The following is a 14,463-nucleotide window of genomic DNA, read 5'->3' as shown; positions in this document are numbered from 1 at the left end:
CGCGTCCCACATACAGCAACTAGAAGGACGTGCAGCTATGACACACAACTATCTACTGGGGCTTTGGGGGAAAAAGAAAGAAAGAAATAAAATTAAAAAAAAAAAAAAGTGATGTCTTGCAGGGAGAAAAGACCTAAGCAAGGATCCTGGGTGAAGAAAAAGGTGAAAATGAGGAATTAAGGAAGCTGAGGATGGAAATGGGGGTGGGGGAATAATTTTAGTAACCTCTGTTATGAATTAACATATTTCAGTTGGCCTGTTATCAAATTTAAAATAAATTAACACAGTTACTGGCTTTCATAATTTTTTTCTTATCATACAACTGCTGTTCTTTCAGAGTCTAATTTATGTAATTGTTAATAATGTTTTCTTTCTTTCTTTTTTTTTTTGGTGAGGAAGATCAGCCCTGAGCTAACATCCGTTGCCAGTCTTCCTCTTTTTTGCTGTGGAAGATTAGCCCTCAGCTAACATTCGTGCCCATCTTTCTCTATTTCGTATATAGGATGCCACCACAGCATGGCTTGACGAGTGGTGCGTAGGTCCATGCCTGGGATCCAAACCTGCGAATCCCAGGCCCCCAAAGCGGAGCGTGCGAACTTAAACACTGTGCCACCAGGCTGGCCCCAATAATGTTTTCTTAATATTTAGACTTTGGATATAGGTGATTTTAAAAATTCTTTGTGTGGATTTTAAATAGTTTTACAGTTTAACGTATTTTGTAGATATGTATTCATTGTTGGTTAAAATTCACCCTTGAACTTGAGTATTGAGTCAAAATTTGCCAATCTGATAAGCAAAAAACGTACCTTTTAAAATTTGCATGTATTAGAAGACTGGGAATGTTGGACATATCTTCATATGCTAATTGGCCTTTCGTATTTCATTTGTGGATTGCCTTTTGTTAGGCTTTCCTATTTTTCTGAGGGGCTTTTTTTTTTCATGTGTAAGTGTTGTCTATATTAAGAATGTCAACCAGTTTTCATAAGAGTACGTTTATGTGTGTGTGTTGAGAGAGTAAGAGCATGAGCAAGTACAAGGATGTTTTCTCTATTTCTCATGTCTTTAGCTTCATTTAAGAGTTTTTGTCCCCACCTCTGCCCTCCACATGGAAGTTGAATAATCATATACCTGTTAGAGTTTTCCTTTAAGGTTTCTACTTTTACATTATGCTTTAAAAGACTTTTCCAACACTAGATTATGAAATGACTTACCTTTATGTACTTCTAACACTTTTAGAAGCAATTGCCTTTTATATATTTAGCTTATAATTCTCTCATGGTGTTTTCAGTAGATGTTTAAATTTCTAGTCCCAGTCATGTTCCAATGCTTGTGCTTAACTGTCATATCGTCAGAATATACCCATTTAAGATAGTGATCTGAAAACCTTCTAATTCTGACTCTGTTTCTATTTTAATATTTATAGCTACATTTAAAATTAATATTATATAGCCGAGGTTGTAAATGTTCAGTCTTTCAGAATTTATGAGGCAGTCATCTTATCACTCACCTATTTCTTTTTGAATGCCAAATAAAAAGGAAAAAACTGTAAAATAAGAATGACCTTTAAAAGTAAGTGAATTAATGATACTTCCATTAGTGCTTCTGCAGGAAGTGAATAGAACAATGCAGATTTTGTAATATTAGTAAACCGACTATCTGCAAGTCACGTTGGTAGGCTGTTCAGTGTGTAAGAGATGAGTAGCTCTTGCTTTTAAGAAGTATATTACCAGTACTTTGGGGGTAGGGAGGGAATTAGGCCAGTAAGCAAAAAACAAGATGCGAAATGGAATAAGGTAAGAGTTTCATGCAAAAATCTCTCCAAAAGTACATTGGAGGTTTTAAGGAAAAAGATATTTTACCAACTTTAGGAAAGCCTGAATGGAAAAGTAACATTTGTGATGACCATCAGTGAATGGATAAATTTTACCTGGTAGAGATGTGAGGAGAGTATTATGGACAGAGACACTTTTAGGAGGAAAAAACCCCACAAAAATGGGAAAGCAGAGGGCATATGTATTGGGGGAACAGGAGTTTTTTTCTTACATGCAAAACTGTGAGGAAATAAATCGTAGGAGATAAAGTTGGAAAGATAGATTGGGGTCAGATTTGGCAAGTATTGAGGGGTGTGTCTTGATAGAGAAGGGAAAAGATATAAAGCCATGCTGTCCTATATGATAGCCGGTAGCCACATGCAGCTATTGAGCACTTGAAAAGTGCCTGGTCCGAAGATCTACTGTAAGTTTAAGATACACACCAGATTTCTAAGGCTTAGTACAAAAAGAATATAAAACAACTCATTAAAAATTTTTATATTGATAATGTGTTGAAATAATTATATTTTAGATGTATTGAGTTAAATAAAATATATTATTAAAATTAATTTTACCTGTTTATTTTTATTTTTTTTTAATGTGGTTACTAGAATATTTAAAATTATATATGTGACTCAGATTATATTTCTATTACATAGTGCTAGTGTAGATAGAAGGAATATAACCAGTATTTACTAGTACCTACTGTGTGCCAGATATTGTCTAGAACTTGTAATAAGCTTAAGTTAATCCTCATGGAAAACCTTAAGAGGTAGGTGATATTATCGTCTTTCTTTTTCAAGTAACTGAGGTGCAGAGAGGTACAGTAACATACCTGAAATCACTCCCCTAGTAAGTGAGAAGCCAGGATTCGAACTTAGGTCTCTCTGGCTTCAGAGCCCATGGTTTTCCCAACACACTCTGGCATGTTGTCATTGGACCATTAAAGGTGGTAGAGCTGGAGAATGACATGATTGGGATGATGCTTTAGCACAATTGTAGTCAAGATAAACGAGGGGAAGAGACTTCATTTTCAGCTGTCTAGTTTTTTTTTTTGGTGGTGTTAATGTCACTTTTTTGCAGGAGAAAAATGCCTTATTTAAAGTCAACTTTTGAATTGCATCTTTTTGAAGTATCCTTTATGTTAATTGCGTCTCAGAATATTTGCCTTATCATCTTTGTAGATTTGATAATGGGCTGCATTAAAAGTAAAGAGAACAAAAGTCCAACCATTAAATATAGACCAGAAAACACTCCAGAACCTGTCAGTACAAGTGTCAGCAATTATGGAGCAGAACACACTGCAGTGGCACCATCATCTGCAGCAAAGGGAACATCTGTTAATTTTAACAGTCTTTCCATGACACCATTTGGAGGATCCTCAGGAGTGACACCTTTTGGAGGAGCATCTTCCTCATTCTCAGTGGTGCCAAGTTCATATCCTGCTGGTTTAACAGGTGAGATTTAAATGGACACTTCTGTTGTCGGTTTGAGAACATGACCTTGGGCAATACATACATAAGGTTTGCCTGCTGTAAGAAAAATAACTTACTGGGGGACTTTATTAAAATAAGTTTATGTGAAAATTAATGTCTATCATAAAAATTAAAGTTTTGTTGGATACATATATATTGTTTTGAGAAATCTGGTGATAACTGGTGATTATGTACTGAGTTACACCGTTAGTTATTTCATTAATTCATTTTTCAAATAATTATTGAATACATACTGTGTGGCGGGCACTGGGGATATAAAGATTAAAAACATATACCCCTCCCTCAAGAATGTTACAACTTCTCAGGATTGTAAAGTAGTATCCACTATTAAAGTATTATAGTAGTTACTTAATAAATGTTAATTAAATGGCAACTTAGCGATGATAATAGTTTTTCTATTAGATATGTACTGATTTAAAAAAGAAAAATCCTGAGGTTCAGAGTTTAAATGATTTTTCTTTCAGAGTCACAGATAATAAGCAGGAGAGCCCAGATTTAATGTCCTGTTCCAGGATTCCATTTGTTATATTATGATATCCTTTCAGAGAGCAGCCAAAAGTGACAGCTGACAACCTTTCAGGGAGCCCGAGATGCTCTAAAAAAGTAGTCAGAAACTTTAAAAAAAGAGAATTCTTTTGTGAAGGGTCCCATGTTAGGATGCTTTTCCCTTGAGGAACAAAACACAACTGGCTTAACAAGGTAGGGTAAGCTCCAGGATTCCTTGATACTGCAGTTCCTTGATGTCATCAAGGACTCAGGCTTCTGTGATCTCTCTCCTGCAGCCCTTGGAGTGTCCACTTTATCCTTAGGCTTGGCAAAACAGCTGCCAGCATCAAATTGAGCAACGTGTGTCTGTACTAACAACCAGTGGGGGCAAAAGAGGAATCTCATCTGCTAGCATGGACTGTAAATTTGTCCCTTCAGTCTGCTCACCTCTGGACCGATAATAGTGGTCAGAGGAATCATACGCTAATTATATTAGATTGTTCGTTTGGGCAGTTAAGGAACATCAAAGGGTCAATTACAATCTTAATTCCAACCCCCTAACTCTAAATACTTCAGTGATAGATGGCCATGATGGTATTTCTCAGTCATCAGCAAAAGTTTAAATTATTTTCAGGATTATATGTTTGGGAAAGATAGTAATCCAAAATGATTAAAGTAAATGTTGATACTTAAAGACATACTTTCATTACCTAAAGCAGTATATTTATGTGAAATAGTCCATTCATGGGTATTCATTTATTAACAAATATGGAGTGTCTGTGTGCCAGGTATAGAGTTGTGAGCAAGAAAAACAAAATTTCAGCCCTAATAGAGTTTAGATAATAATGAGGGTTGGACAAAAATTATATAAACAACCAAACAGGATGATTAATGGTTCTTAAATGCTATGAAGGAACTAAACCAGAATGATTGGTGAAGACCCTTTAGATGATCAAGGAAAACCATCTTGAGAAGAAATCATTTGAGCTGAGGTTTGATTGATGAGAATGACCCAAACATGTACAGAAGTGGGAAAAGAGCTTTCTGGGGAGAGAGAATAAGAAGTGCAAAGTTTAGGAGGTATGGATGGACTTGGCAGTTTTGAGAACTAGTGAGGAGGCCAGTATAGGCAGAGGGTAGAATTGTAGGATATGGGATTGAAGAGTCAGGATTACTCAGGACCTCGTAGACTGATAAGAAGTTTCAAAGCCAGAAAGAAGCTACTGAAGAGATTTCAGTAAAGGATTTGCATGATTGAATTTCCTTTTTAAAAAACTTGCTCTGGCAGCTGTGTGGAGAATGGATGTAGGGAAGCTGGTATAGAAGTGGGTTAGAAGGCTACTACTCAGTAGTAGTTCCAGCAGTCCCAGTGAGAGATAACAAGGACTTGGATTAGGGTGGCAGCCTAATCCATGCAGTGGAAATGGAAAAGAAAGTAGAAAAGATACTGTAGAGGGAGAACTGACAGTGCTAGTAATGGACTTGGCTTGAGTACCTGATCAGCTGGTAGTGCCATTTGCTCAGTTAGGGAAGATTTGGGCCATACAGGTTAGAGGGGAAAAATCAGCACCTTTGTTTTGTACCTAATAAGTTTTAAACGCTTGTTAGACATTCAAGTAGAGATGTCAAATAGGTAGTTAATATATGACTGGAATTCAGGGGAGAAGCCAGATAAATGAGATAATCTGTTCTATTCTTTCTTTAGTTTGCAGATAATAGTTTGGCTGTGTAAGTGTGCTAATTTCTTAAGCATCTGCACACAATGCTATGTATGACACAGTTATTTTTGGAATTTATAATTAATATCAGCCATAACATTTAATTTCTAAGAAAAATATGCTATTTTTATCTTCGTGTTAAATATAATACATAAATATAATAATTAATCTTACTAAAACCCTAGTTATTACTCCTAATTAATTTTAAGGATGGAAATATTCACCCATTGTTTATAAGAAATTGAGACGATCAGTGCCGGTAGTTTATAGTACTTGCTAATGCTTTTTCTGCCAAAGAATTGATGTGAACTTTGTCTTTTCAAGCCAGAGATATTGATTGCTACTATGAATCAAAATTAAATTTGTTTCTCTGGGTCTATAGAATTTTAGAATTTGTAGAGTACAGTAGTTTCATGGAAGGTCTTAAGAGAGCATCCTATTAAGTTGAAAACTCCAGCTGCCCAAATCTCCAACTTTTGAAAATAGATTCCGGAGACTAGGGAAAAAACTATGCTTAAGCTTGTTTGCTGGCAGTGGTTTTTTATTTCTCTTTTATTAATTTACCTCGGTCTTTTTTTCCTCTAACAGGTGGTGTTACTATTTTTGTGGCCTTATATGATTATGAAGCTAGAACTACAGAAGACCTTTCATTTAAGAAGGGTGAAAGATTTCAAATAATTAACAATACGTAAGTGTTGTGATTATTTTGTGAGGGAGAAATACCGACAGAAACCTAGTCTTTACACTGAAACCACTGAGCTAGTGGATGATTCAGAAATGACAGGGGCGGGGCATGGGTCTCTGCCCACTGGGTTGGACAATGCATTTGGTTTCTTTAGACACGTGGCATAATACTACTGCTGTAGCCAGACGTTATTACTTCTACAAATTGTGCCACTGTTGTTCTACCATGAACAGTGGAGATTTAAGAATGAAGATTAAGGGAGTATGTGTAAGAAATATATATATTACTTAAAAAAAGAAGTCTTTATAAAGAGAATACTATGTTCCCATTTATCTAAGCACCAGATGATTTAAACATCTTACCGCTTTCTCTTAAAGGAAAAAGCCTAGGTAAGGAACCTCTGCAGTTCCAAACTGACCAAATTAAGTTGTTTTTTCCTCATATGACTCTTAGACTTTTCGTCATTTAGTGGCCCACCATAGAAATAGAAAATTCAATGCTTGTTATGGAAAATAGCGCTCATAATTTCTTTAGCAGGCATAGCAACCACTTTATAACTTCTCAAAATATGTATTTATGGTCTCTTTGCTTCCAGTTATGTTTTCTTCCTTCCTGTTCTCATTTGCTACCAGTTACTATTCCAGAACATAAAATATGATCATGTCTGCTTTAAAATCCTTCAATAGCTACCAGTTGCTGTCAACATAAAAGGAAACAGTAGTAACAGTAGGCGTCATTCATTGAGCTTCTTCCCCTTCTCACTCCACTGCCTAGCCATACTGAATTACTTGCAGTTTTCTGACTGCACTGGGGTTTCTCACCCTCTCCATACACATATGATTTCTTTTTTCTGGAATGTGACTTCTTGACTCTCCACTTTTTTCTTTTATCTGGCCAACCCTACTCATCCTTCAAAATGTATATTACTAAGTCCTTTCTCAAGGAAGCCTTTCCTAACATTCTTCCTCTTCCACCTGGCCCAGTTCCCACCTCCTGCTGGACTAGGTGTCTCTCTTACATGTTCACATAGCACTCTGTGCAAACCTCAACCATAGCTGCCATCACAATTTTGAATTATAATTTATCACTTGCTTATCATTCTTTTAGACCAGTGGTTCTCAATCTGGGGCAGAATCGCCCAGGGGACCTTTGTCTGGAGCAATGTCTGGAGACATTTGTGGTTGTTATAGTCAGGGTGCTACTGTCATCTAGTGGGTAGAGACCAGGGATATTGTAGAACATCCTATAAAGCACCGGACAGCCCCTTGTAACAAAGAATTATCCAGCCCAAAGTATCAATACTGCCGAGGTTGAGAAATCCTGCTCTAGACTGTGAGTTCCTTGAGGGTAAGGACTGTCTTTTTACTTCTGTTTCCAGCACACCCTATTGTAAAGTCTGTCACTTAAAAGACATTCAGTAAATGTTTGCATGCATCAGTGAATGGTTAGCAGGATCAAATGCAAAGTTTTCAATTTGTGTATATGAAAGTACTTAATATATACTAGGAAACTGCAAGTGTATGAGTTTGTAAATATTTGAATTACCAAAGGATTTTCCATTTCATTTTCTAGAGAGCAAATTCACCTCAAGCATTTATAAAATTTCACTTTAGACAAAATATTTTAAATATTTATTTCTGGTAAAACAAAACCTGCGTTTACTCTTTTGTGGAATCTGTATATCTCTTCCTCATTAGAGACCGGTAATATTCGCTCCTTTCCCATTAATTCTGGAAAAGTCAAGGCTTATGTATTACAAACTACATATAGTTCTCATGTTCTGAATTGATTTTAGTCTTCTTTGGATATTTATAGGTAACGTTTTTATAAATATACTTTATTCCAGGAATTAAATTTTTTATTGTTATTGCTTGTTGCTAATATTTTGGCTATAGGAGGTCTAGGGCATCCTGATTTTTTTTCCTAAAATGACTAAAAAGGAACGTTATAATTTTATGCACTGTTAAAAAGAAAAGCATTTGGCAAAAAAAACAAAGAATGAATTACTGACGCATGCTATGACATAAATGAACCTTGCAAAAATTATGCTAAGTGAAAGAAGCCAGTCAAAAAGATCACGATATATGATTCCATTTTTATGAAATGCCCACAGTAGGCATATCCATAGAAACAAAGTAGATTAGTGGCTTGTAGTGGTGGGAGGGGGTGAGGAGTGGGGAGTGACTTTTAATGGGTATGGGGTTTCTTTTCGGGGTGATGAAAATGTTCTAAAATTGATTGTGGTAACGGTTGCACAACTCTGTGAATATATTAAAACCCACTAAATTGTACATCTTAAATGAGGGAATTTTATGACATGCAAATTATATCTCAATAAAGCTTTTAAAAAAGAAAACATTCAGTCAAAACTGAGTAAATTGAAAGATTTACCTCCCAAATTGTTTTATTCAGTATAGTTTATTGTCTTAGGTTGAAAGAGTTACATAAAAAGAGATCTTGTAAGTAAAATTAAAGTGGTTGGTTTTTTGGTTTTTTTTGGTTTGGAGCAGAAATATGAAATTATGCTTTTGTTAGCCTTATTCCCTTAATTGATGTAACCTATTTTTCAATATTACTCTTTGAATTTAATTCTTGATCAGATGAATGCATAAATAAAAAATGAAAGTAATACTTCTTGTCTGCCTTAGATACAAGACAACACTGCAATAGATTGCTTTTTGAGCAATAGTCTGCCTTGTGGTGATTGTTTTATGTGTTGCAGGGAAGGAGACTGGTGGGAAGCAAGATCAATTGCTACAGGAAAGAATGGCTATATCCCCAGCAATTATGTAGCCCCTGCAGACTCCATTCAAGCAGAAGAGTATGGCACTACTTCATATTTTATTAATTATTTTGATTTTAAAAATGTTTTAATGTACATTCTACTTAGCCACATCTTTACACTCACACAATTACATACCAGTCTTAATACAGCTAATGTATCATATTAATAGATGTTACTTGAAAATTAATAATTAATGCCATAGTATTCACTTATAGTAGGATCAAAATGAATCTGCATTAATAATACAGCGTTATACCTAGTCTCTTTCCTTTATTTTTTCACTTTAAAAAAATTATATTAACTCTTTTAATCTGCAGACTATCTCACTTCAAAAATTTACCCTCCAGGGGCCGGCCCGGTGGCATAGTGGTTAAGTTCGTGCACTCCGCCTCTAGCAGCCCAGGGTTCGCAGGTTCGGATCCCAGGCGCGTACCTACACACCACTCATCAAGCCACACTGTGGCAGGCGTCTCACGTAAAGTAGAGGAAGATGGGCACGGATGTTAGCCCAGGGCCAATCTTCCTCAGCAAAAAAGAGGAGGATTGGCAACAGGTGTGAGCTCAGGGCTAATTTTCCTCACCAAAAAGAAAAAGAAAAATTTACCCTCAGGCCAGCCCAGTGGCGTAGTGGTTAGGTTCGCACGCTCTGCTTCAGTGGCCTGTGGTTCGTGGGTTCCGATCCCTGGCATGGACCTGCGCACTGCTTATCAAGCCGTGCTGTGGCTGAGTCCCACATACAAAAAAAATAGAGGAACATGGACACAGATGTTAACTCAGAGCCAGTCTTCCACACACACATACTATTTACCCTCGGTTGATAGTATTGTATCAGTGTTAATTTCTTGACTTAGGTGTTTGCTCTGTGGTTATGTAGGAGAGTGTCCTTGTCTTTTAGGAAGACACACTGAAATTTTTTTTTTGTTGTTTATTTTTGGTGAGGAAGATTAGCCCTGAGCTAAGATCCATTGCCAAACCTCCTCTTTTTGCTGAGGAAGATTGGCCCTGGGCTAACATCCGTGCCCATCTTCCTCTGTTTTATATGGGATGCCGCCACAGCATGGCTTGACAAGCAGTGCGTCGGTCCGCACCCGGGATCTGAACCTGCGCACCCTGGGCTGCCAAAGTAGAGTGCGTGAACTTAACCACTACACCACTGGGCCGGCCCCCACACTGAAGTTTTTAGGGGTAATGATTCAGCATGTTTGCAACCTACTCAATCGATTTGGAAAAACGCACACACAGAGGGAAAGAGAGAATGTGACAGCAAAATATTAACAGTTGGGAAACCTGGGTGGAAGGTATGTAGGACTTCTCTGTACAATTTTTGCAACTTTTAAAAGGTTAAAGCTCGCCTTCAGTAACATATTACTTTTAGGTCAAACCAGTTTTATCTGGGATCTGTAAATGCTACTTCGTTTTCCTATCACAACACTGAACACACTGCCTTGCACATAGTAGGTGCTCTGTCAACGTTTGTTTGCTTTTATGAATGATAAATTTGTCTCCATGACTCTCTGTTCTGCTTTGGTACTTTGTTACTTTCTTTTTTATTCTTTTGTCTGTCTTCTCCACTATTCTGTGAGCTCCTCCACAGCAGAACTGTAATTTTTATTCACAAAACTGTATTAAATCAAGCCTACACTAATTTAGAGTTCCTGATCATTTGGATTTGGTTTACTTGCATCTTACTGAATACAGATGATCACACTTGCCAGAGAACCACTTCTGTTCTTCCTACTGTAGTCTTAATATTGCTATCTGTCACTGACTGAAAGGCTCTCTGTGTCATTGTTGCCTTTCCTTCTCCATTTGCTGTTCCTGTGACTGCTGAGCGGAGTTTAAAAGACATGTTGAGTAGTCAGTCCATGAAAGTACTATGACAGAGTATATTCTGACAGTGATACTTATAATATTCGTACTTAATAAAGAAAGATCCTTCATTGTGTTTTACTATATTTCTCAGCTGTATTCTATAGCTATTCTTTGTCATCCTCCCTATCCCACTCCATTCTTACTAATACTTAGGTGTAATTTTTCTGATCCTTACACCTGTCTAACTCAGAACACTATTCATTTTTTTCCAGATGGTATTTTGGCAAAATGGGGAGAAAAGATGCTGAAAGATTACTGCTGAATCCTGGGAATCAACGAGGTATTTTCTTAGTAAGAGAGAGTGAAACTACTAAAGGTATGAGTATTGTTATATTAAATATAAGTATAAAAATTTTCTTGTGCAGTATTTTGAAAAAGATACAATAAAAGTATTCATTTTCCCCCTTAGGTGCTTATTCCCTCTCTATTCGTGATTGGGATGAGGTAAGGGGTGACAATGTGAAACATTACAAAATTAGGAAACTTGACAACGGTGGATACTATATCACAACTAGAGCACAATTTGATACTCTGCAGAAATTGGTAAAACACTACACAGGTATGTGAATATTTCACATATTTCCTCATGTTCTATTTTATGAGGACAGAATCCATGTTCTTTATGTCTGTTAAGGATTAGCATGCTACTTTACACACAGTATGTGTTCAATAAATGTGTGTGGTATTCTAGTTTTAAAATGAGGAACAGGTAATACTTATTACCTGAATTGGGTTCTTGGATAATGTGCTAAAATTAGACTAGTATCATTTGAGTCCTTATATCTTACTGGCATACTGTTTACATTGGAGTTCCATTTCTTAACAGCTAAAGACCAAGATAGATTGTGAAAGTAAATTTTAAAAAGCGTAAAAGTAAATATTTTGTTTAAGGACACTTATTAAGTAGGTATAACTAAACATTTAAAATAAAAAGCTGTATCAGATGTCCTTTTGGGTTACCTTCCTCTGCATGGGCTGGACCACATAAGACTTCTTAAAGTATAAATCCAGTGAAATTTGATCTGAAGAGGCATTTTTCTTTTCCTGGAAAATTAACCTATAGCAACTATAGGTATTCTTCAGTCTCTCAAGAACCTTTGAAAGATATTCAGTATTAGAGTCTTGTGTCTCAAAGTGTAATTGCACTTGTTAGAATGTGGATTTGTGTGGTTACTTACTGAGAATGGGAGGAAACATACCTTATTTACAGTAAGAAACATTGTATAAGCGAGATTCACAAGTCAAACCACTATAAATTTGGGATTCCTTGTTTTTGTGTCTCCCTTATTTAAAAATCAATCCCCTAAATGAAGAAGTTTTTCCTTGATTTTCACTATATGTCTTACATTAGTGGTTATTAGAAATAACAGTGATAGCATTTTCTTTGGGAAGAAGTAAAGCACAGTAGGCAAAAGCAGGACTGTGGAGGCAGCCAGACCTAGAGTTTTAATCCCATCTCCATCACTTACTAACTGGGTGACTTTGAGAAAGTTGCTTAAGTTTTCCAAGCCTCATTTATATGAGATGTTTATCAAGTGCTGAATTAGTACAATAGCTGGGACATATGCATTCAATAAATAATAACTTTAAAAATGTGTTAAACAAAATGTTTCACTTCTAATGTTTTCCTTCTTATATACAACTCTCTTTTTGTGCTCTTCGATTGAACATTGTTTTTTTTTTTATTTTCTGCAATTTAAACTTTAAAAACATTGATATGCTATTTGTATCTTAATTTTTGTAATTAACTAATTTTACAGTATAGTTTATTCATTTATCTAGAACATGCTGATGGTTTATGCCATAAGTTAACAACTGTGTGTCCAACTGTGAAACCCCAGACTCAAGGTCTAGCAAAAGATGCTTGGGAAATCCCTCGAGAATCTTTGCGACTAGAGGTTAAACTAGGACAAGGATGTTTTGGTGAAGTATGGATGGGTAAGAAGCCTGAACTTTTGTTATTTGTCATTGTTCAGCCATAGACTAAAATACCACAATTTATGATGAAATATGTTTAAATATTTAAGGTAACTGCTGTTCATTGAAGTTTGATCTAAAATCCCTTAAAATATAGATTAAAATAGTAAAATGTGTTGTTTCTCTAGGAACATGGAATGGAACCACAAAAGTAGCAATCAAAACACTAAAACCAGGTACAATGATGCCAGAAGCTTTTCTTCAAGAGGCTCAGATAATGAAAAAATTGAGACATGATAAACTTGTTCCACTATATGCTGTTGTTTCTGAAGAGCCAATTTATATTGTCACTGAATTTATGTCAAAAGGTATGTGTATAGTTATATCTCTTAGGGTATTCATGTTGATAAATTTAAACAAGTCTTCTGTTTTAACAATGTCTGTTTTTATGCATACAGATTTTTATTATGTAGTGTTTTCTAATTTAAAATTTTTATGTAGACATTTGACAAGAGGAAATCTAATACTGCATTTAATAGAGTATGATTAGCTCCAGTTATTCCAAAGGATAGTACAAATTTTAAAAGAAAAATTAGGCAGGCTGAATTTATTTTGTAAATAGATTTGACTAAGGGAAATGGAATAACTAGGGAAACAAGTATTTGTACAAATTGAACTAAAATAATACAATCAGAAAGATACATCTTTAGTACTAAAGCAAAGAAATCAGGTAAAGTTAAGGAAATTAATTTTATCTCATTTTAAGATAAACATAATCTCCATAGTCAGGACTCCTAGAAACTTCTTTTTCTACTGCTGTCAACTGAAATTTCTCCATTCTCCCAAATCCCAGACCCCAAGTGGAATCCTCAGTAACAGAGATGGTTAGGGCCAGGATAAAGAGAAGGGAAGGTTGTTGCCCTTCACTCTTTTTCCCTTTGCTAATGATGCTTCAGAAGAGGAACCAGTAAGTCACCAAATATGCTAACAGGCCTGCTTTTTACCCATCTTGAATTTTATCTACTTTTTTTACTCCTAATGAATCACTAACCCATGGTTAAAGCCACTGATAATGTCTTCCCTCTTTAGTAGTCCATCTTGGCCAACAATGTAGTTCCACCTCGTGGTGACAGGGTGAACTACAAGCTATACACTTGATATAAGAATTCCCCCCACTCCCCAAAGGAACTGAGAAAACAAAAGTCAAGAACTTACATAGCCTATTAGTTGATAGCCAAAACATACCTGAAGCCCCAAAGTACATGGCACTTTTTGGAGGGAATCTCTGCTACAAACAACTGCCAAATAACACATTTCAGAAAGTGCACTGGATGAACTAGAAAGGGAAAGGAGAAGAGGGACACCGAGAAGGAAGTTAAATCAGGATACTGATAGCATAAGAATATAATGGAGGTAAAGTTAATGATCCCTTTAGCTTTGTATGTTGATTTTAAGAATTATTTAATTGAGGGAACATAGTAGAAGTCGATGTTACCAGATTGCTGGATTGGGATTATTTCTAGATGGGAGATTTACAATACAAAATCACAGAAGTCCTGTCTAGTTTTAAACTCTGTAATTCTCCATCTTGATATTCAGGTACTTAGCAGTTGGCCCTCTGTAATCTGTCCAAACTCCTTGCCTCATGTGCTCTCACATAAACACACTTTTCTGGTCAGATGGGTCTTCTTGT

The 14,463-nt window shown here is 36.0% G+C and overlaps 1 protein-coding gene across 2 annotated transcripts in view; it reads left to right on the top strand.

The window, feature by feature from the left end:
* Positions 1-14,463, top strand: part of YES1 (YES proto-oncogene 1, Src family tyrosine kinase) — an 85,594-nt gene that overhangs the window by 56,550 nt on the left and 14,581 nt on the right. For both annotated transcript variants that reach the window (XM_058556858.1, XM_058556859.1), the window contains exons 2-8: positions 2,996-3,268; positions 6,100-6,199; positions 8,919-9,017; positions 11,066-11,169; positions 11,263-11,412; positions 12,636-12,791; positions 12,959-13,138. In XM_058556858.1, the coding sequence (XP_058412841.1) occupies positions 2,996-3,268; positions 6,100-6,199; positions 8,919-9,017; positions 11,066-11,169; positions 11,263-11,412; positions 12,636-12,791; positions 12,959-13,138 (1,062 nt within the window). The remainder of the gene's footprint in view (positions 1-2,995; positions 3,269-6,099; positions 6,200-8,918; positions 9,018-11,065; positions 11,170-11,262; positions 11,413-12,635; positions 12,792-12,958; positions 13,139-14,463) is intronic.

Source organism: Diceros bicornis, chromosome 16 (assembly GCF_020826845.1).
Source record: "Diceros bicornis minor isolate mBicDic1 chromosome 16, mDicBic1.mat.cur, whole genome shotgun sequence".
Lineage (NCBI taxonomy): Eukaryota > Metazoa > Chordata > Mammalia > Perissodactyla > Rhinocerotidae > Diceros > Diceros bicornis.
The sequence above is the reverse complement of the archived record's forward strand: the minus strand, read 5'-3'. Positions and strand labels throughout refer to the sequence as shown.